We start from the raw sequence: 19,260 nt of genomic DNA, 5'->3' as shown, positions 1-19,260 counted from the left end.
CTGCGCAGTGCTGGCAGCACGGATACCCCACTGTGGGGCCGAATCGATGGAGCAGTGCTTCCTCTCTGAGCCGGTGTGCAAGGCAGATCCTAAAGCTGGCAAGTGAGCCCCAGGAGCTGTGAGGTCTGTCTTGCAGGGCTCGAGGGACCAGGCTGTCTGGTGACAGGAGGGATATTGGGTCTGGTGCCTGAGAAAGTTGGGTGTAGGGATAGAGGATGTTCTCCATCCTTGGGAATGCGGGGAATGCGTGGTCTCCACTGCTCTTTGCTCTCCAAAGTCTGTCCAGTTAATGAGTGAGCACCGAGCAGCAAGGGCTTGGCAGGGTCACCATTGTGGTTGCTGGCATGGCCACCTCTGCCCTGCGACAAAAATACGAGCATCCCCACCTTCCCAGCCAAGTGGGCAGCTTTTGTCCCTGGCATCCTTGTCCAGCAGCAGGATTTGGTGCCTTCCTCCTAGGAGCATGGGGGATGTGGTAGACCCCCATCAGAAACCCTCCTAGTGTGGGCAAAGTGCCCACAGAGGGAAATGGCAGGACCTGAGAGGGGGCTGTGCAGCTTTTATCGGGGTCATCAAGGCCTGATGGTGAGGAAGGGCTGGACCAGGAGCACAGGGGGATGCTGTGCTGGGGAGGAACAAGCATGGACAGGGCACACTGGAGCTGGAGGATGCTCCAAGCACATGAAGTAAGAGGTGTCTGTGCTGTGGCCCACTCAGTCCATACCCCATGAGGCAGGGATGGGACCTGGGCTGTGGCACGGTAACAGTGTCCAGTGTCCTGGCCATGGGTGGCTGTCACCTGGCCCTTGTGGTGACAACCCGGGGTGACACTTGCGTTCCTGGCCACAAGGGCAGGTTACTCACCAACTCAAGTTAATGGCTAACCCTGGGGCAGTTCCTGCAGAAGGTGGAAGTTCAGCTGTGCGTGGGCTGTGAGGAGCCCTTTGGGGGAGTGGGAGCCTGCCCACCCCCTCTGCACCGTAAACTGGGAGTGGTGTGGGGAGGCAGCAGCATGAATGGGGGCCACCGCAGAGCGCCTGGTGCCAGGAGCCCTGCGCTCGCATCCTGCTCGCCGCAGAAGATGTGCTCCTGGATGCTGAGCTGTTGCTTAGCCCTTCAGGTAAGGAGGAGACCATGGTGAGCAGTCAAATGGGGTGATGGGGAGAGGGCTGGGATCCTCACAGGCAGCAGGGCAGGGGCCGCATCCTGCCAGGTAAAGGGCACTTGGGGCTCCAGGGTGTGCTGGGAGGGGAGTGGGCAGTTGTGGGCACTACCTGGGAGACGTCGATAGGCACACATCCACCCAGGGGTGTTGGGCACAGGGGGCTGCAGCTCTGGGTGCTGCAGGGAGTTGCAACCACCCCCTCTCTTCCCTGCACAGCATCTGGCCGTGCAGGCCTCCTTGCTCTGCATCTTCCACCTCCTACTGCTGCCCACCCTGCCTGAGGAGCCGCCCCAGGCCACCAGCGAGCTGCTGGCACGCAGCCTCTTTGTCTGCGGCATCTCCACGGTGCTGCAGACCACCCTGGGGAGCCGGTGAGCAAGGGGGACAAAGGGGATGCAGCCATCGTCAGAAGGAGGGTGACACCACAGGAGGGCATGTCTCTGCCCCCTCTGAGCTTGGGGGAGGACAGGCTTTGCTGGAGGTGGGAAGGCCACGAGGACCGGGTTTTCTGTAACAACCTCATTGCCTGGTATCTCTATACAGCCGTCCCCTCCCCACCATCACTGCATCCTCCTCCCTCACACATCCCTCAAGCAAAACTGCTGTCCCCTAGCCCCTCGCTGCCTTGCTCCAGCATCACATGCAGCTCCTCCGGGGCGCCTGGGCCACCCACACCCCACGTCGGGGCTGGGTGTGTGCTTTGGCAAAGCCCCCGACCTCTGCACGCATCTCATGAGCTGCCCCCTGGGATGTGCTAGGGCATATTTGGGGTATGCGGTGCTATTCTGATGCTTTGGGGTTCCCACCTTCTCCATATCTCGCTCCTCCAGCAGCCAGAGCTTTGGGAGCAACCCTGTCCCCTCTTTCCTCTCTAATGTGGCCTTGCTGTCCCCTTTCCCCAGGCTGCCGCTGGTTCAAATCCCATCCTTCGAGTACCTGGTCCCTGCCATGGTGCTGAGCTCCCACCTGTCCCTCAGCGCCAGCATGGACAGGAACGGTGAGCACAGCCCTGGAACCTGCACCTTATGGTGCCTGGGTCATGCCGGTGCCAGGGGAACGGCAATGATGAGGTGCATGGGATAGGGATGAAGGGTAGCAAGGGGTCCTGCCTCCTGGCCCCTCGGGTGATGGTGTGCAGCACCCTACTTGCCCCTGAGCACACCTGCAATGTGTCTGGGGCCACAGCACAAGACCTGTGGCTTGTAATATGCCTGGGGCTGTATCCCCGGGGCATGATGGGGATGGGGATGCTGGCACACTCCAACCAGCAGCCCCTGCACTGCATGTTCTTGGACCGAGCTCCAGGACACCCGCATCCATGTGAATCGCATCCCTCCAAAATTCCCTTCCAGGCACGACCGTGGGCAGCACGTGCCCTGCACCGCATTGCACCATCGCAGGGAGCCGGGCTGCCTCACTGCGAGAGGTGGGTTCTCCTGCACTGGGCTGGGGGTCTCCCTCCTCCTGCTGCACCAGCAGCCCAGTTGTCACCTCCATCCCTGTGCCCTCAGTCCCTTTCCCAGCCCTCCTGGGGATTGCCATGAACAGGGCAGACATAAGGGGATGTGTAAAGGCAATGGGGATCATGGTGCACGTGGGTGCATAGGTTCTCACTGGGGTGAGCAGAGCATGGGGACCAAGTGATGCCACTGAGGCAGTGGGAGTGTGGCCAAGGGGGATTGTTGGGCTGCTCTCCATGTACCCTGCCCCATGGGTCCCATCCTTTCCTCCCGCAGGTCTCTGGAGCTGTACTGGTCTCTGGGCTGGTTCAGCTGGTGCTGGGAGTGTCCGGCGTGTGTGGGTGGGCAGCCCAGCGCTGCGGGCCCATGGTCCTGGCCCCCAGCCTCTCCATCATCGGGCTGTCTGCATACAAGGAGGCTGCTTTCTTCTGCTCCACTAACTGGGGGGTAGCGCTGCTGTATGTGAGCCTGGGGGCTGTGCTGGTGTGCAGCTCACACAGCTTCCCTTTGCCATGGGGACAGGAATGGGGCCTCCCTGTGGTGCACGGCATGTGTTTGGGGCCCTGATGCTGCGTGGTGACTTGTGCTCTCTCTCCTAGGCTCATGCTCCTCACTGTCACCTTCTCCCAGCACCTGGGGTCCTGCCGCCTGCCCTTCTGTGCCTGGCCCCAGGCTCAGGGGAGCTCCACGGAGCCATCTGTCCCCACCCTGCGCATGTTCTCGGTACTGTGGCTTGTTTGCCTCTGCTGCGCCCAAGCTTCTCTCTGAGCCTGGCTCCTTGGTATGGGGTTAGGTGCGACTTAGTGGGCCTGGAGCAGAGCTGGGTGCTGGGAGCAGAGGCAGGGGTAAGAAGTTCTGTCACAGCTCCCAGGGCGTGGGTGATGCTGGGGGAGCCCATGGGACCTGCGCTCGAAGGTGTTGGAGCAGCAGAGCCTGGGATGCTCCCTGCAGCTGTAAGGGGAGATATGGCATGGCTCCTTAGGAGAGATGACAGGAGAAGGACCTGCTGTCTGGGGCACAGCAGATGGGGTGCTAGCTGGGACAGGCAGGGGAGGAGGGCCCCCTGAAGAGGTTCCTCTTGCTGCCTTGCAGGTACTGCTCCCCTTTGCTGGTGTCTGCATCGTCTGTGCCATCCTCAGCCACCTGCACATCCCCTGGGAATCACTGGACCTGGCCATGGCACAGCTGTCCTGGGCTAACAGTACCTTTCATACCCCCTGGCTCCGCATTCCCTACACAGGTGGGGGGTGGCAGGGCTGCGTGTAGCCATCTGCCTTCAGCAGATGCCCCTGTCACCCATCCCTCCGCTGTCTCTCTCTGCTGCAGGTGAGTGGGGGTGGCCGCTGCTCACCCCCCGGGCGCTGACAGTGGGCATTGCCATGGCCGTCGGTTGCAGCATGAACTCAGTAGGCTGCTATGTGCTGTGCGGGAGGCTGCTGCGAGCCCCCCGGCTACCCCCCCACGCCTGCAACCGGGGGCTCTGCACGGAAGGGCTGGGCAGCCTCCTGGCAGGGCTGCTGGGCACCCCAGGGGGCACTGCCGCCAGCATCGCCAATGCCTGTGCCACCGGCCTCACGCAGGTATGCCTGTGGTGGGGGGAGGAAGGCTGGCAAGGGATGGGGAAGCAGTGGAGCAGGAGGCGTGGGGGACCAGTAGCACTTAGGCTGTTGCTGAGCCAGCACTGGGGGAGAGAGAGAGTGAGGGTTGACGTTCCCCATCCTTCTTTCTGCCAGACTGGTTCTCGCTTCTCGGTGCAAATAAGCGCGCTGGCTTGCGTGGTGCTGGGCATGTCCCCGAGGCTGGCAGGGCTCCTCACCCGCATCCCGCTGGCAGTTCACGGTGGGTACCCTGCCCTTCCCCTGCACTGTGCTGCCTGCAGCCTGCCTGGCGCTGCCTGACTCCTGCCCCTCGCAGGGGGGGTCCTCTGTGTCACCTATGCCGTGGCCGTGGGCACGGGGATCTCCTACTTCCAGTACGCGGACATCGACTCGGGGAGGAACATCTTCATTGTTGGCTTTGCCATGTTCATGGCGCTGCTGGTGCCGCGGTGGCTCGGCACGGCTCCAGCTCACCTGACCACAGGTAGTGGGGACATTCCCCAGGCAAGGCAAAGCCTGGGGCCCTGTGGCATGGTGACCACACACCTTTGATATCCTGGGAGGCTGGAGTGGCTCAGGGCAGCAGGCAGCTCCCTCTCCAACCCCTGGACCTGCTGCAGAAGCTCCTGCCCCTTTTCCACTGCTGGGCTGGGCTGTCCTGGGTGACTCTGGCACTGTCCCTGCAGGCTGGGTTCCCCTGGACCTCATCTTCCTCTCGCTGCTCATGGTGCCTGTCTTCTTAACTGGCTTCTTGTCATTTTTTCTGGAGAACACGGTCTCAGGTGAGGGGATGCTATGGCATGTCTGCCTGAGCCTGTGCTCTGAGGGCTGGATCTGGCCATGGGACCATCCCCAAACCACTGGTTCTGCCTCCAGGCAGCCCTGCTGAGGGTCCCAGCACTGGTGGGGGTCGGGATGGTGCAGCTGTAGGAAAGGGCTCCTATCTCACTGCCCACCGCACTGGTTCCAGGAACCCTGGAGGAGCGAGGGCTGCTCTCAGAGCTGGCACTGCAGAAAGCCGGGACAGGCGATTGCCACCCCCATGGAGAGAGGGGCGAAGCCAGACGGGTGTATGGGCTCCCTGCCAGGCTGAGGAAGCTGCTGCCATCCACCTGCAAAACCTTCCCCTGCTGTTTCCTCTGCCCGGGCAGTGAGGAAGAGGAGGAGAAGGAAGAGGAGGAGGGCAGCCGTGCCCCTGAGGAGGGGGCTGCTGCCCCAGGGGAAGCAACACACCTGCTCCCCAAACCTGGCTCAGCAGAGCTGCAGCTGGCCAGGAGACCGAGCGAGATGGAGATGTCCGCATGACACACCGTAGTCTGACCCCATGACATGGGGACACCTCATGGGGGACCAGGGCTGTGCCCCCAAGGCAGCTTGCAAACCACTTTGCTCCTTGTTTCTGAATCCCACATGGACTGGAGGGACTTGCACTTCTATACTCCCAGCACCAACCTCAATTCCCTGCTTGGGAGTGAGCTATAAAAACCTTCAACCACCTTTGCCCTTTCCAGGTGTTCCTTTCCAGCCAGGATTTGCCTGGGAGATGAAGCATCCTCCCATGGTGCCCTGAGGACTGTGACCGTGGAGGGCATGGCCACCTGCCACCACTGCAGCTTTCTGTACCCTTAAAGCCCACCATCACCCTGTGGATATGGTTGGGGAAGGGCTCAGTGCTTTGGCCAGCCCCAAAGGGGCTGTTGGCCCAGTGTTTGCTCACCTGCTGGCACTGTGCTTGGGAAGGGATGTCTCTCCCTCTGTCCCAGCTGTGCCCATGGCACCAGGTGTATACTAATGCACACCAGCGTGCCCTGGGCTGGGGGTGCAGCTCAGCTCGGTTCCACAAACTGGTGAACTGTCGTTTCACCTGCAGCTCACCACTTAACCGCCCCTCAAGTATTGCTCTTGCTGCTCAACCAGCCAGCAGCGGTTCTCCGGGCAGGAAAACATCACCTTTGACCCCCGTGATTAAGCTCAGTGCCTGGGTTGATTTCCCACTCCTGGCCAGTTCTGCTGACTCCAGCAGAGTCTGCACCAGCCCTGCTGCCTGCTCCACTGTTTAGAGCAGATCAGAGTCTGCGAGCAGAGCCCTGCGCTCCCTGTGCTGCCTCTACCAGTCTGAACTGGCCTGCAAAAGCCCAGCAGTGGGGTAGGAAGGGCTGGGGCTTTGCAGCCCTTGGCTGGCGTAAGCGGGCCCTGGGTGCAAGCTCGAAGGAAGGACGGACTTGGGCTGGGAGGATGATGGAGACAGTCTGTGGGAGTGACGTGCTTGGGGTGGATCACAGCTCCAGGTTGTGACTGCCCCCTCCACCTGGTCCTGAGGAGGCCCCTAATGCCCAGGAACACCCAAAGGTGGCTGCAGGGTGGGAGGGATGTGGTGCTGCTGTGCGTGCAGGTCCCCAGGGATGACCCTCCCCCTCCTTTTCCCAGCTGCCTGTGATCCCCACAGCTGGGCCCTGTGCATCCATGGGGCATGGGGTGTAACACGCACCCTTCCCAGCACCCCAACCTGCTCCTGCACTCCAGCTGTGCTCAAAGCCCAACTCAGTCCTGCACCCCAAACCCTCTTGCACCCTAAACCTGGCCATGCAACCCAATCTGTCCCTGCACCCTGCCTGGGTCCTGCACCCCAAAGCCCCTGCCTGCTCCCACCTCCCCTGGCACCCCCTTGGGATGCAAACCCCCTGGGATGACCACCGTCCCCTGGCCCTGCCCCAAGGGTGGCTGCAGCCTGCAGGGTGGGGGTGGTGGGGGTGTGAATAGGGTGCAAATGGGGGTGCTTAGGGGCAATGTATGGGTACGGGGAAGGGCAGCTTGTGGGTGCGAGGTAGATGGCCTCAATGCATGGGGTGCAGGTGAGGGATCACAGCCAGAGTGTGGGTGCTGGGTTGGGGGGGGGGGGTGTCAGTGCCCAGGGGGAGGATGGGGCTGTGCTCAGTGTGTAGGAGGCTGGAGGGCTGGGGGGGTGTGCGGTGTCCTCGGCGCCTGTCAGGCTGGCACTGCCCTGGTCTGGGGTGTCTTATAAGCCCGGTGCTGCTGGGGTGCAGCAGCCAAGTCCCAGCGCAAGCCCAGGAGAGCAGCGGTGCAGGTGCATGCCCTGTGCTGTGCCTGCATGGGCACCCCATGGCTGCTGGGGCTGAGGAATAAACTTGGGGCCAAGGGACAGGAGCTCTCGGCTGCTGCTGCCTCTCTGTGCCGTACCGTGCCCACAGCCTGGGGGCTGTCCCCAGCTGGGCACTTGTACCAGGACATTTTGTATCAGGACCAAGCACAAAACAAAGTGTTAAAGCATTTCAATCCACATCGCTTTGCACAGTGTCTTGGACGTGGTGCCTCCCGTGCTGACTGGGGAGGCTTGAGAGGGACACACCAGTGTGGGTGCCCATCCTCGTCAGCAGGCGAGGGAGCGGGAGCAGTCACTCCCAGGGTCCCGTGGAAGCGACGGTCATGACCGTTTCCCCGTGCCGGTGACCCATGGCGTTGTGTGGTGCTACACATCCCGGCGTGCCCCGGCACCTCGCACGCCGCGGAAGAGAACAGCATGCTGGGAGCCGTAGTCTGGCCCTCGCCTCCGGCCTGGCATCGCTCGCCTCTGCAGAGCCCCTCGCCCCGACAGCCTTTGGCCCGCCGGCTCCTCTTGCCCTCGGGTAACTCCGTGGCTCCCTGGAGCCCCGGTCCTGCAGGGACGCCGGGTCCCCCAGTGTTTTGGCAGGCAGGGAGGAGAGGGGACGCAGCAGCACTTGCGGGTGGTGTGGGCTGCTGCTGACGCTCTGCCGGCGTCTGCGCAGGCAGGGGACGACGTGTGGCTCGCGTGGAGCACAGGGACAGGGTCCCTGAGCAGGAGGAGGGCTGCAGCGTCCTGCCGCCCGTCCTGGTGCAAGCTGGGTGGCTTAAACATTAATTTGCGTGTAGGGATCCCGCCGTATTAATGGCAGCAAGCACCGGATAACGCTGGGGAGGCAGCGGTTACGTTGCCGTGTGTCTGCTGGTGCGTTTGGGGGGGCTTATTGTGAGCTGGGGTAGGAAGTGCCCTGTGCAGAGCTCCCCAAAACGCCCGCCCCCAGCAGGGCTGCATGCATGCACCAGGATGTGTGTTCGACCAGAGCTGGCTGATCATCCCCGCCTCTGGGCTGCGAGGTGGGGCCGGCAGCGTGGAGGGGCCAGCAGGGACCAAGGGTCCCTGTGAGGCCACCACGGGGACTAAGGTCTTCCTGGGCTGGGAGTGAGGCAGAGACCTGATTCCTGTCTTGCAGATGGAGGGCTCCGAGGAGCTGGAGAGCAGCCTCCTGACGCAGCCCTGGGCTTCTGTTTGCTTTGGCGAGTCCACTTTTGTTGCCAAAGTGTGCTTCAGGGATACTGGCTACATCCTGCTGATCTCTGACCTCAGCAGCGTCTGGTACGAGAGTGCAAACGTCGAGGTGGTGGAACAAAGGTCCAAGGTGAGTGTCTGGAAAGTCCAGGGACCTCCTTTTCTCTTTGCAGCAGCTGACATCCCAGCATATACTACTTGGTGACACAATGGCTGTTGGATCTGACAGGGCCCGGGTGCAAATGCATAGCTTGGGAAGTCCCCAGGCGACTTGCCCAAGCACTGTTGCCCCAGTTGGCCGAGCACCCTCCTCCTGGGAGAGCGGGCCAGACTATTTAGCGTGCCCTGGGCAACCAGGTGTTCACTGGGCCTTGCAAGCTGAGGCCAGCACACTCGTTTCACTTGTGGGCTGAATGGGCAGCTGGTTTCCCCAGGACCAGTATACTTGAAACAAGGCTGCCTTCCCACCAGTGATGGAAAGACTCCTGTTCACGTTCATAGCCAGACACAGTCTCCCACAGGGTGTCCTGTAAGTACAGCCCCCAAAACACATGGGGCTGTGCCTCATCCCCTCACCCTAGCCTGTGTGCCCTGGCCCCATTGTGCCACCCATCTGCCATGTCCCTCTGTCACAGAGTGGCTGTGCTGAGCAGCCGTTGGCAGGAGGGGTGGGCATGCGGTGGTGGTCATCCCCCAGCTCTGGCAGGTTAGCTGAGCTGTGACAGCTCTTGGCCAGCCTGTGACACTTGTGGTGGCATGCGGAGCAGATGCACTAGTGGAGACAATTGCACCTTGCTCCCCACTCAGACCCTCCTGGGCTGGCAGAGCAGAAGAGCCTTCCCAGTTTGGCTGGCCTGGGAGAACCAGTGTGTAATGTCCTGTCGTGGGGCTGCAAGCTGAGGCCCAGGGATGGCTTTTTGTAGCACTGGGATACTCAGAAGTAGTTTGGCTCCTTCTGTGCTGGAGTTTCTGCTGTTTTTTTCCCAGTGCTGAGCTCCCCGCGTGTTGCTGAACCCCTAATTTTGCCTTTCCCCAGGAGCTGAACAAGCGTCTGACGGTCCACGTGTCCTCCTTCCTACACCGCTTGCGCAACCTGATGTGTCCCTTGCTGGCAGGACAGCCAGACACTGCCACCTCTTTCTCTTGCCACCGTGCTGCTGATGGCCTCAGCCTGCACGTGAAGAGCGAGCTCTCAGGACTGCCCTTCTACTGGGATTTCCATTGCTGCCCCGCTCCCGTGGAGATGGTGAGCGAAGGGGCGCAGAGTTTGGGGAGAGGGACGGCCAAAATTGAGGATTGTCTCCTAACGCTTGGAGGCTTTATGGGTGGTCTCAGACCATGCTGATGGCTCTGCCTGCTGCCCCTCCCGAGGTTCACTCTCCCCATTTCTTCCCATCGAGGCTTTGGCACCTTGGTTGGTGCCATGCAGCAAGGCTGGGATGGCAAAGCACATGCTGCTACCAGAGCAGCAGGGAGATGTCCAGTTTGGGATGATGCCCTGCCAGTGCCATGGCACAGCCGGAGTGATGCCATTCCCCTTCGGTGCACGCCGTGAAGTGCATCACAGAGCAGTGCGTACCCCCAGACGGACCCTCTGTTGCGACAGAGGGAATTAAAGCGGGGGTCTCCCCGGCTTTTAAGGGGTTGCTTTTACCACGGGGCTGCCTAACATTCTGGGTTTCGGGACCCCGGTGTCGCAAGCTGAGCACCCAGGGGCAGCACCTCCGCCGGACCCCCGGCAGTGGGGGTGGGCTCTGCGGGGCCGGGACTGCCCCGATCGTCCCCCGTCCCCCCACCCCCGGCACCCCGGGGTCCTGCGGCCCTGCGCGCACAAGAGGGCGCCCGGTACCCGCTAACCGCTTCGGCGGGAGCCTCCGGCGGCAGCCCCGACTCCGGGGCCGACCCTGCGGCTCCGCTACCGGCGGGCAGCGGCGGGAAGCATCGCCCTAAAATCCCCAACACCTCCCTCCCGTTGGGTCCCCCGGGTCCTGCTGCGGGGCACGTCGCTTCTCCCCCCTGAATGGCTGTGCTCGGGCATCACGGGGAGGAGAGCTGGAACCCCCAGACACTGTGGGGGTGTCTGTCCTCGGTGTTCAAGGTTGAACCCGGGGGGCAAATAAACTCAGGGTCCTGGCTTGGCTCGCCCTAGGGACTTGCTGTCCCTCCCTGGGCTGAGCTGAGAAGGTGCAAAGCCCAAGCTCTCGGCTGGTAGCTGCTCCTCACCCTTCGCTTGGAATCGCTCTGGATGTCTGCGAGGCACCCGGGAGGTGGGAAGCAGTTGGGGTGCTGAGTGGGGCTGGTGTGGATGCAGGAATGGGGACCAGCTCTGCCCTGCTAAGCTCTACTCGGCCGCTGGCCAGGGGCTCGAGGCAAGCACGGAGCCCGCCTGGCAAACCGCTGCTTGCCCCGTCCCCACTCTGCGATGGATGGTGCCCTCTGAGCACTTGGGTGGCTGATGGCCATCACCTCCATGGCTTGTGCCTGGGGGGGGTGAGCAGAGTGTGGAGCCCACAGTGGGCTTGTTGCAGGAGCGAGAAGGCTTCATGAGTAATGCTGGGTTTGCTGTCCTCTCACCTGTGGCTTCAGCCTGGCCAGAAAGACAAGGGGTGTGCTGGGGTGGGGGGATCCCAAACACCCTCTCAAGGGCTGTGGGAGGTGATGGGCAGGAGGCTGTTGCATGTGCCTGGTGGGCCAGGGCAGCCCAGCCTGGCTGCGGGGCAGACGATGTGCCCAACGCTCTGCACGGGGTTTGTGCCATAAGCCAAGGTGGGCATGGTGGGCTGCAAAGGGGAGCTGCAGCCTTCACGATTCCTGCACATTGTCATCTCTGCTGCTTTCCATCTTGTCTCCCTGGGAAAGTCTCTCCTGTTCCTTGAGCCGCAGCTCGACACCTGGAGTCCTGTTTTTTCGCCCACTCCACCTGTTTTCAACGTAGGAATATGCCTTGGGGTGCACGGAGCTGTGGCGAGGATCTGGGTGGCACATGGGGAGCTCTCTGCCTCCTGCTGCACCCCAAATGGAGGGTGAAACTTTGCCCACCCCCGCACTCTGTCCTCATCGGGCTCATGTACCCAAGCTGCTGCAGCCCTCAGCTGTGAAAGGATGGGGCTGGGACGAAGGGATATGTCCTGCAGCATCCTGCCTCCCTTCTCCGTGTTCATGTCTTTTGACCATTTCCAACTGGATTTGGATGAGACATGGGGTACCTTGGGGAGCCCTGCGTGACCTGGAGTGCAGCTTTTGCTAGGACCTTGCTGGCTGCCCTGCTTTGACCGTTCTATGGACAGCTGTGTGCATCCCTGGAGTGCATCCCTAGAACCTTCCCTAGAGTGTCCCTCCTTTGTCCTAGGTGTCCCGTCACCTTGTGCGGCCCCTGATTCGGATGAGCCTGGCACTGCAGTATCAGGTGCAAGAGCTGACCTCCCTGCTGCTCCAGAAGGATGCTGAGATCAAAGACTACAGGGAGAGTGGGGCTACTCTCAGCAGAGGTGAGGAGGGATGCCTGGGGCCGGTAGAGGAGCAAACAGGGAACGAGTTTCCTCCTTAGCGTGGGGCTGGCATGCTCTGCTCCCTCTGGCTATTACCCAGCCAGGCTTGTGTTTCATGTTCAGCTGCGCCGGCAGCGAGATGGTAGCCAGAAGGCTGGGGAGCAGCCCCTGGGGAGAGCTGGGGGAGGAACAGCCCTTGACCGGTAGCTGGAGGAGCTGGGGAGTCGCCAAGGGGCTCTCTGCTTCGCCGTGATCGCCTGGCTGCTCCCCAGGAGCCGGCGGGGATGCCAGCGAGGGCCGGCCCTGGAGCAGTGTCAGGCTCCCATCCCGAGTGCTTGGAGAGCAACCAGGGGCTCCCGGCTCTCCCCGCCACAGGAAGCACAGCCTTGCGCACGGGACCCTCTCCAGTGCCCAGCCTGCCTCACCATGGCAGGGGACGGGTGGGAGGAACCCCCCTCGGGTAGGGCACGGGTTAGGTCCTGCCTGGGGGAATCACCTGGGGGAAGGGGGGGGGGGGGGGGCTTGTCCTCCACCCATGGATGTTGGCTGGGCACTGTTTTTTGGGTCATGCCATGCTAGCTCCATTCTCTGTCCTGCTGCCAGAGGTAGCGGTGATACCTGCCCTTCTGTGGGAATCTTGCTCCCCCGGGATGTGGGGTCTGCTGGGGGCCATCTCTGACTTGTGTAGGAAGATGCTGTTGTCCAGACCCTGTACCAAGGCAGGTACCCCACCACAGGAGCCTGGATCTGCCCTGCAGCCGTACCACAGCTGCGCCAGCTGGCCATGCTGTCCTTTCTCCTGCTGCATGCCAGCTCTGCAGGGCTCAGGGCAGCCAGAACAACCCACTTTGGGTCCAGGGACTGATGCTGGTGGGTTGACTGCCTCTCTTGTCCCTTGCCTGGGCAGGGCAGGAAGCTGGGAGGAAGCTTTGCACCAGCGCTGCTGAACAAAGCTGGGTTGGTGCTTCTCCAGACATGATGGGGGAAAACTGGCACCTTGAAGGAGGTACAGAGAAGAATGAGGAGGTAACAGGGGTTTGTCCCTGTCCTGCAAGAGGAAAACACAGGCTGGCTCACCCCTCCAGAAAAGCAACTGGAGACGAGCAGTCCCCTGTTTCATGGAACATGGCTGTGCAGTGCTCAAACCCAGGCAGCTCTTCAAGGGGGGAATGATGCTGAGCATGTCCTGCCACTGTCCCCTGCTCCTCTGTGCAGGAAGGTGCTAGGACAAGTGTGGGTGAGCTCTGTGCTCTGCTACCTGGCTGCTGCATGCATCAACAGGCTCGACCTTATTCCCCCACTTCCCTGTGGTCCTTGCACCTTTTGCTAACGGAGCAGTGTGTCCCTAGCCCAAGGGGCTCACTGGCCTCTCCCACTGGCTCTGGGATAAGCCTACTGGAGCTGTTCCCCCACAGCCCCTTCGCCCCACAGGCAGGGGAAGGGGAAGCCAGGGTGGGAGATCTGGCCAGACCTGCCCAGGCTGATCTCTGCTCTCCCTTGCAGACCGCCTGCGGACAGAGCCCTTCCAGGAGGAGACATTTCAGCAGAACTTCATGGCTGAGGTAAGGAGTGGTGCAAGTCCTCCATCCTTTGTCAAAGGGGTCACGGGGAGCTGGCAACAGCAGTCCCAACATGAGATGTGCCAGGCTGGATGGGGGCATTGTTGGGGGGTGGCTGGACTTGCCTGGAGAGGGGCAATGCCCACTGGCTCTCCCACGGCCCTCCTTGTGTCCTTGCACCTGGTCTGACGGGTGAGCAGAGCCGTGGGGCGCACCTGGCATGGCCGGATGGGGACGTGACACTGTGTTTTGTCACCCTCTCCCCACTGACTGGCTGCTGGGAGTTGCTGGGGGTGCAAGCTGGGATGGCTGCTCCATGGGAGCATGCCGTCTCTGGGGCATCCTCACCTGCCTCTTGCACTTGCCATGGACCTGAAACGCTGATGCTGGTGACAGTCAAGGAGCAGGTGAATAAGGAGAGGCCATCTTCTCCTTTTGGTTCATCTACTGCATTTAGGGGTGGCTTTGCAGTGGCGCATTTGGGGACAAGTGCCTTTCAGCCCATTATCTGTGCTGTGCCCACCACTCTCCCCTCGGCACACTTGGCTCTAAAATCAGACATGTGCTTTGGAGAAATTTGGGCTTGAAGGAGAGAGTCTTTACTCTGATCTTTTTTCATTACTGGAAATAATCACAGAAGCACTAAAATGATTCAAACCAATGTGGCAAGATCAGAAACGATTGATGCCCATCGAGGCAAAAAGACTCAAGATGCTTCTGAGTCTTCCCATGCTCGCTGTGAAGGCGCAGGAGTGGGGAGCAGAGATGTCTGCTGGTGACCAGGGAGTCAGCTAGGGTGTCCGTGGTGTCACGCGGGCTTTGCGAGGACATTGCTTTGTGAGACACACGCTGATGCTCTTGCATAGCCAGCAACAAACCATCTGCAGAGTTTCTAAAAATCAGAGGTGATCCCTCTTTTATATGAGAGACATTGCATCCAGTGCAGGCAACTTTCATTTCCCCCGGTTATGATGGATAGAGATGAATTCACTGCTGGACTGCAACTTGGAGGTTGCCTAGGGACCGATGATCATGACCAGATTACATTCACCCTGGGCAAAGAAAGGACATTCCTAAACAGTAATTTATATCCTTCATGCTTTGAAAGGGCTAATTTCCCAAAGCAGGGGGAAAATTATGAGTGAAATCAGCTCAGAGGAAACATTTAGATAGAAAAATGTGAATGAAAATGGTGAGCTCTTTCAGAAGAATTTCAGAAGCCACAAAAAGCCACAATTCCACAATCAAGAAAGAGGGCAGCGCTGGCCAAGAGCCCGTTCTGGTTCAGCAGCAAAGTGAAGGCAGCAATTAGAAATAAAAGAGCAGTTTATAACAAATGGGAGAGCGGGAGTAGATAGCAATCAATATAAATTAGAAATTATGAAGTGTAGAAAATGGATAACAGAAGCTAAAGACATCAGGGAAAAATCATGGCGAAGGACAGAAGGAAAGGCTTTTATTTAGTGTAGTAGGAGAAAACCCCAAGCTCCCAGCAACGGGATAAGCTTATTAGTAGACGGAGGTGGTAAAATGATTGATACTGGAGCAGACATGGCAGAAGCAGCCGGTAAATGTTTCGGTGCTGTCGCTGGAAGGATGCAGGCAGATGTGCCAGGATCGGGGGATGATGAAGTGTGTCTTTGTCCAAGGGATGGCTGAACAACATCTGCTAAAGATGAACGTCAGGCTTGAAACTCAGCGTCCTCCAACAGCTGGTAGGGTGTGGGGCACGGGGGAAGGTGCTCGGTGGTGCAGGGTGGGCAGGAGGGGAGTGACGCAGCGTCGCACAGAGCCGGGCAAAAGCAGCTGGTGGGGACCTCATCTGGCAGAGACTTAAAAGATGGGAGGGCAGTTGGTGCTGTGCGTCCCAAAACCAGCCTCGGAGCAGCATCATGGGGCTGGAGCACCAGACGGGGAATGGGAGGGTTTGGGAGATGCTCCCCCTCTGTATCCCCTGGCAGTCGGATCTGAGCACCGGCCGCGGGGGGAGAGGCTGGTGAAGGGATGCAGTTGTGAGTTCAGTCTGCCCGGGGGGATCTGTCCTCTCTGCATCCATCCCGATGCTTTATAAACCTGCTGATGATGCTTTTGGCCCATGTACCATCCTGTGGCAATGAGCTGTGAGATGCAAGCAGCTGCTGCCTTTGGTTTGAACGTGGCACCCCATTGCTCCTCCTGATGCCTCCTAGGTCTTGCGTTAGTGAGGAACGCCAAACATGGCTTTGCAGCTCTCCACCACCAAATCTGGCTGTTCACCCCAGTCTCCCCTCTCTTCCTGCAGCAAAAGGATGGGTTGGATGATCTTGTTATCTCTGGGCAGGTATTTCAGAGCCCCTGGGTCATTTTGTACTCCATCTGCCAGTGCCAAAAAGGAGCAGCAAGAGGGGCTGGGGTCCCTCAGGATGTGCCACAGGGAGCCGGGAACGCCACAACCGACTCGTGTCTGGGTTTTCTAAAAGACGCCGGACAATGAGCGCGGAGTCGCAGGAATGAATTGAGGGCTGGGGAGAGCGCCCGACATTGAGAGACTTGGAAGGGAAGAGCTCTGTCTAGCTTATCAGGGAGAAAATTGAGAGGCGCCTTGATTACAGTGCGTGAGGGTCTTTACAAGGAGAAAATGCTGGTTAGTGAAGAGCTCTCTTTAATCTCGTGGAGAGCAGTGAAGCACGAGCCAGGCACTGGGAGCTGGAGCCAGGCAATTTGGAGCTAGGACGGAGGCACTTGGGTTTGCTCCCGCGGGTGATTAGCGATCGGGGCACGCTCCCAAGGGCAGCGGTTGATCCTCCATCTCTTGATGTCTCCAAAAAAGTGGGCTGGGAGCCTGCCTGGGAGAAAACCAAGTTGCTGGGCTCGGTCTTGGGATGTGCGTGGTTGAACGTCAGTGGGCAGGAGGTCTGGAGGAGAGGTCTGACGGTCCTTCCAGCCTCTCCCTCTGGGAAATGGGGCTTCAGGTTGGGGATGTTTGGTGGCGGTAAACACCTCCTGGCTGGAAGGGGGCTGTGATGGCGTGGTGCGGGGCTGGCAGGACGCGGGAAAGTGCTCCTTGACTTTGCTTGCTTCCCAAACCTTTGCTGCATCCTCTACGGAGAGAAAAGAACGTGCCAGTCTCCCAGGGCAGAGCTGCACGGGGATGCTCCTGCCTCTCGGCTTAGAAGTGCCCTTTCCCTGGGCTTGTGTGTGCTCGGCTGTCCAGGGCATTTAACTAATCATGGGGAGTTTTCCAGCAAAGCCCTGGGAATATTTATACGTTTAGGAAACGACGCTTTCACACACGCAGGTTTTGGCAAGGGTTCACTGCTGAGCAGCTGCCTGGGCTTGGGCAGAGCCGGAGGGAGACCAGCGGCCGCGCGTGAGCCGAGGCAAAGCCGGCAGCTTTTATTGGCAAGCCCAGGGGTTCACGCCGTGAGGGGAAAGAGCAGGCGGCTGGAGAGGTCTCAGCACCTTCAGGCTGCCCCGGCACCCTTCCCAGCAGCATAGGAGCTGCTGGCTCAGGGATATTTCATCCCTGGATGTCCCTGTAGGTTGCAGAGATGACCCTACAGGGCAGCATGGGGTGCCCAGCCATGGGTTTTGAGAACTTGCCCCGGCTTGGTTATGGCTGGTGTTCCATGACACAGCTTCTGCCAGAGCCCGTGATCCTGCTCCATGAAGGGCGCAGAAGCAGGGGGGGTCATGCGGCACCATGCCCCCCCCCCAGTCCCCGGGGAGGGCTGGGACAGGTACACTGGGGACAAACTCACTGATACCATCAGTGCAAATATAGCCCCTGCACCCCAGGATGCTTCGCCCTGCGTATTTTTATCTGCCGTGGCTGGTGCGCGCGGGGGCGGCTGCTCCGCACCTCCGCAAGGCTAGCGCGGGACCTCGGCAAACAGGACGTGGTGGGTTCATGGCTCGACCCCGGGGCCCGGCGAGGAGGAGGAGGATGTGCCATCAAAACAAGCAACGCCGGAGAGGAAGATAAACAAACAGGCGGCTTCCAGCGTGGCCCCGGCCGAGGGCGAGCGGGAGCCCCGAGCTGGGGCTGGCGGCAGTGCTGGCGGCGGTGCCGGCTGACGTCAGGGCGCCCGGGGGTCAGTGTCCCTCTTATTGTTCCCCACCGGGGCTGGGACGGGGGCCAGGCGCCCGTTCCCCTCCCGCAAGGGGACATGGGCCAGCGGGGCAGGTGGAGGACGGCCGAGGCACCCGCTGGAGCCACCAGCCATTGCCACCCCAGGGTCCAGCTTGGCACCTGCCTGCCTCCAGCTTCTCCTTTTTAACAAGCGCTAAAAATAAGCCCCGGGGAGCGGAGCTGCCGTGGTCTGGCCAAAGGCGAAGGCGGTGGTGGGCCGCGCGTTTTACAGGGCGGGGACGGCATCCCTCAAACCCGCGCCAGCCCGGTGCGGCGGGGAGGAAGCGGCCCTTTGGCTCCTTCCGACGAGGGATGTTTTTAATTAGCACAAGGTAGCTGTGGCTTTGCGGCTGCCACCGGGCCAGAGCGGGGCCGGCAGCGCGGGCACGACGTAGGCTGCTGGCATGCAGGGTGCGTGGCCCCAGGGGGGAGATGCTGGGGGTGCTCGGCCGGGCTGCGGTGCTCGGCGCCAGATGGAGCTGGTGGCCACGGCGCAGGGCTGAGTGGTGCAAAAGTTGCAAGGTGCCAGGCGGGCTGGCTTGGGGCAGAGGTGGCAGCATGGGGCTGGTTCTTGGGGATGCTGGGATGAGTGGAGTAGGGCCATGTGTTCAGCCAAGCCTCTGTGATGTCCTCATCCAGCAAGCCTGTGAACGCCTGTATCCTGCCCCGGATTGGGGTCCTTGCTTCGTTCCTGAACAAGCTTCCATCACCCCATCTCGTTGCCGCCCCAATGTCCGAGTACCGTGCTGGAAACATGGTGGGCTGCAGCGGTGCATGTAGGCAGGGAACTGCACGCTGCTGCAACCGGGAGGAGCAGAGGGTCACTCCTGCTCAGCATGAGCGCCCGTGCAAGAGCACGAGGGTGGCCACAAGAGCAGGAGCGTGTGTGCTGGCACCGATGGGCACAAGGGGCAGGGGGCCAGGGGCCAGCACTTCGTGCCCACAGAGGAGCATTTGGGGAGGAGAACAGGCGCTCCCCGCTGCATGGGGACCAACCGCCGCATGTCCACCGGCCCCCCCACGGTGTTTGCCATGGAGGCGCGTGGCAGGCGGCGCTGCGGCATTATTTATTTGTTTGCTGAGGCCCGATCAGGTGAGGGGGGGCCCCGGCCAGGGCAGGGTTTGTGGGCCGCCGCCGGCAGCCACAGGCCGCTTGCACAAGCAGTGAGTCAGTGGAGCTGCATGCTGCTAAAACCAGACTTGGCACGGGCGCCCCAGGGCAGCAGCCTGCCCAAAATAGTGCCCAGACTGCAGGCAAGGAGTGAACCCCCAGCAGCTGGGCCAGGGCTGGCCTGGCTGTGATTGCTCCATCCCTTGCATCTGCCAGGGATGAGGATGCACCGGGTGGCAGCGGCTGCTGTCCCGGGAGCCCGGCAGGGATGCTCCAGGTGGAGATGTGGGGGCGTTCACAGCCCGACCCCTTGTGACCATGGCTGTGCCTGGCCACAGCGCTGGCACTGCCACTGCGGAGAGCAGGTGGCACTTGGGCTAGTATGGGCAGCTGCCTGCTTGGTCCCAGCCCCACTTGAGCCAAGCATCACCTGGTGGCTTGTTTAAGGATGGAGGCATGGGC

General features: G+C 60.9%; 2 protein-coding genes across 2 annotated transcripts in view; both read left to right on the top strand.

Annotated features, from left to right (window-relative positions):
- Positions 1-46: 46 nt before the first annotated feature.
- On the top strand, positions 47-5,674 carry SLC23A3 (solute carrier family 23 member 3; the record flags this gene model as incomplete). Its single annotated transcript, XM_082483451.1, has 13 exons — positions 47-102; positions 993-1,137; positions 1,382-1,536; positions 1,996-2,162; positions 2,518-2,591; positions 2,902-3,083; positions 3,225-3,348; positions 3,718-3,865; positions 3,952-4,205; positions 4,359-4,464; positions 4,540-4,707; positions 4,910-5,005; positions 5,194-5,674. The coding sequence occupies 13 exons, from the start codon at positions 47-49 to the stop codon at positions 5,526-5,528; spliced, it is 2,010 nt and encodes a 669-aa protein (XP_082339577.1). The 3' UTR covers positions 5,529-5,674.
- Positions 5,675-8,325: 2,651 nt separating this feature from the next.
- NHEJ1 (non-homologous end joining factor 1) overlaps positions 8,326-19,260 on the top strand; it is a gene marked incomplete at its 3' end in the record, with an annotated part of 44,384 nt that continues 33,449 nt past the window's right edge. Inside the window, exons 1-4 of the mRNA XM_082484653.1 lie at positions 8,326-8,659; positions 9,566-9,775; positions 11,879-12,017; positions 13,521-13,579. Coding sequence (XP_082340779.1) covers positions 8,474-8,659; positions 9,566-9,775; positions 11,879-12,017; positions 13,521-13,579 — 594 coding nt within the window. The 5' untranslated portion in view covers positions 8,326-8,473. The remainder of the gene's footprint in view (positions 8,660-9,565; positions 9,776-11,878; positions 12,018-13,520; positions 13,580-19,260) is intronic.

Source organism: Vanellus vanellus (assembly GCF_965231255.1).
Source record: "Vanellus vanellus genome assembly, chromosome: 5".
Lineage (NCBI taxonomy): Eukaryota > Metazoa > Chordata > Aves > Charadriiformes > Charadriidae > Vanellus > Vanellus vanellus.
The sequence above is the reverse complement of the archived record's forward strand: the minus strand, read 5'-3'. Positions and strand labels throughout refer to the sequence as shown.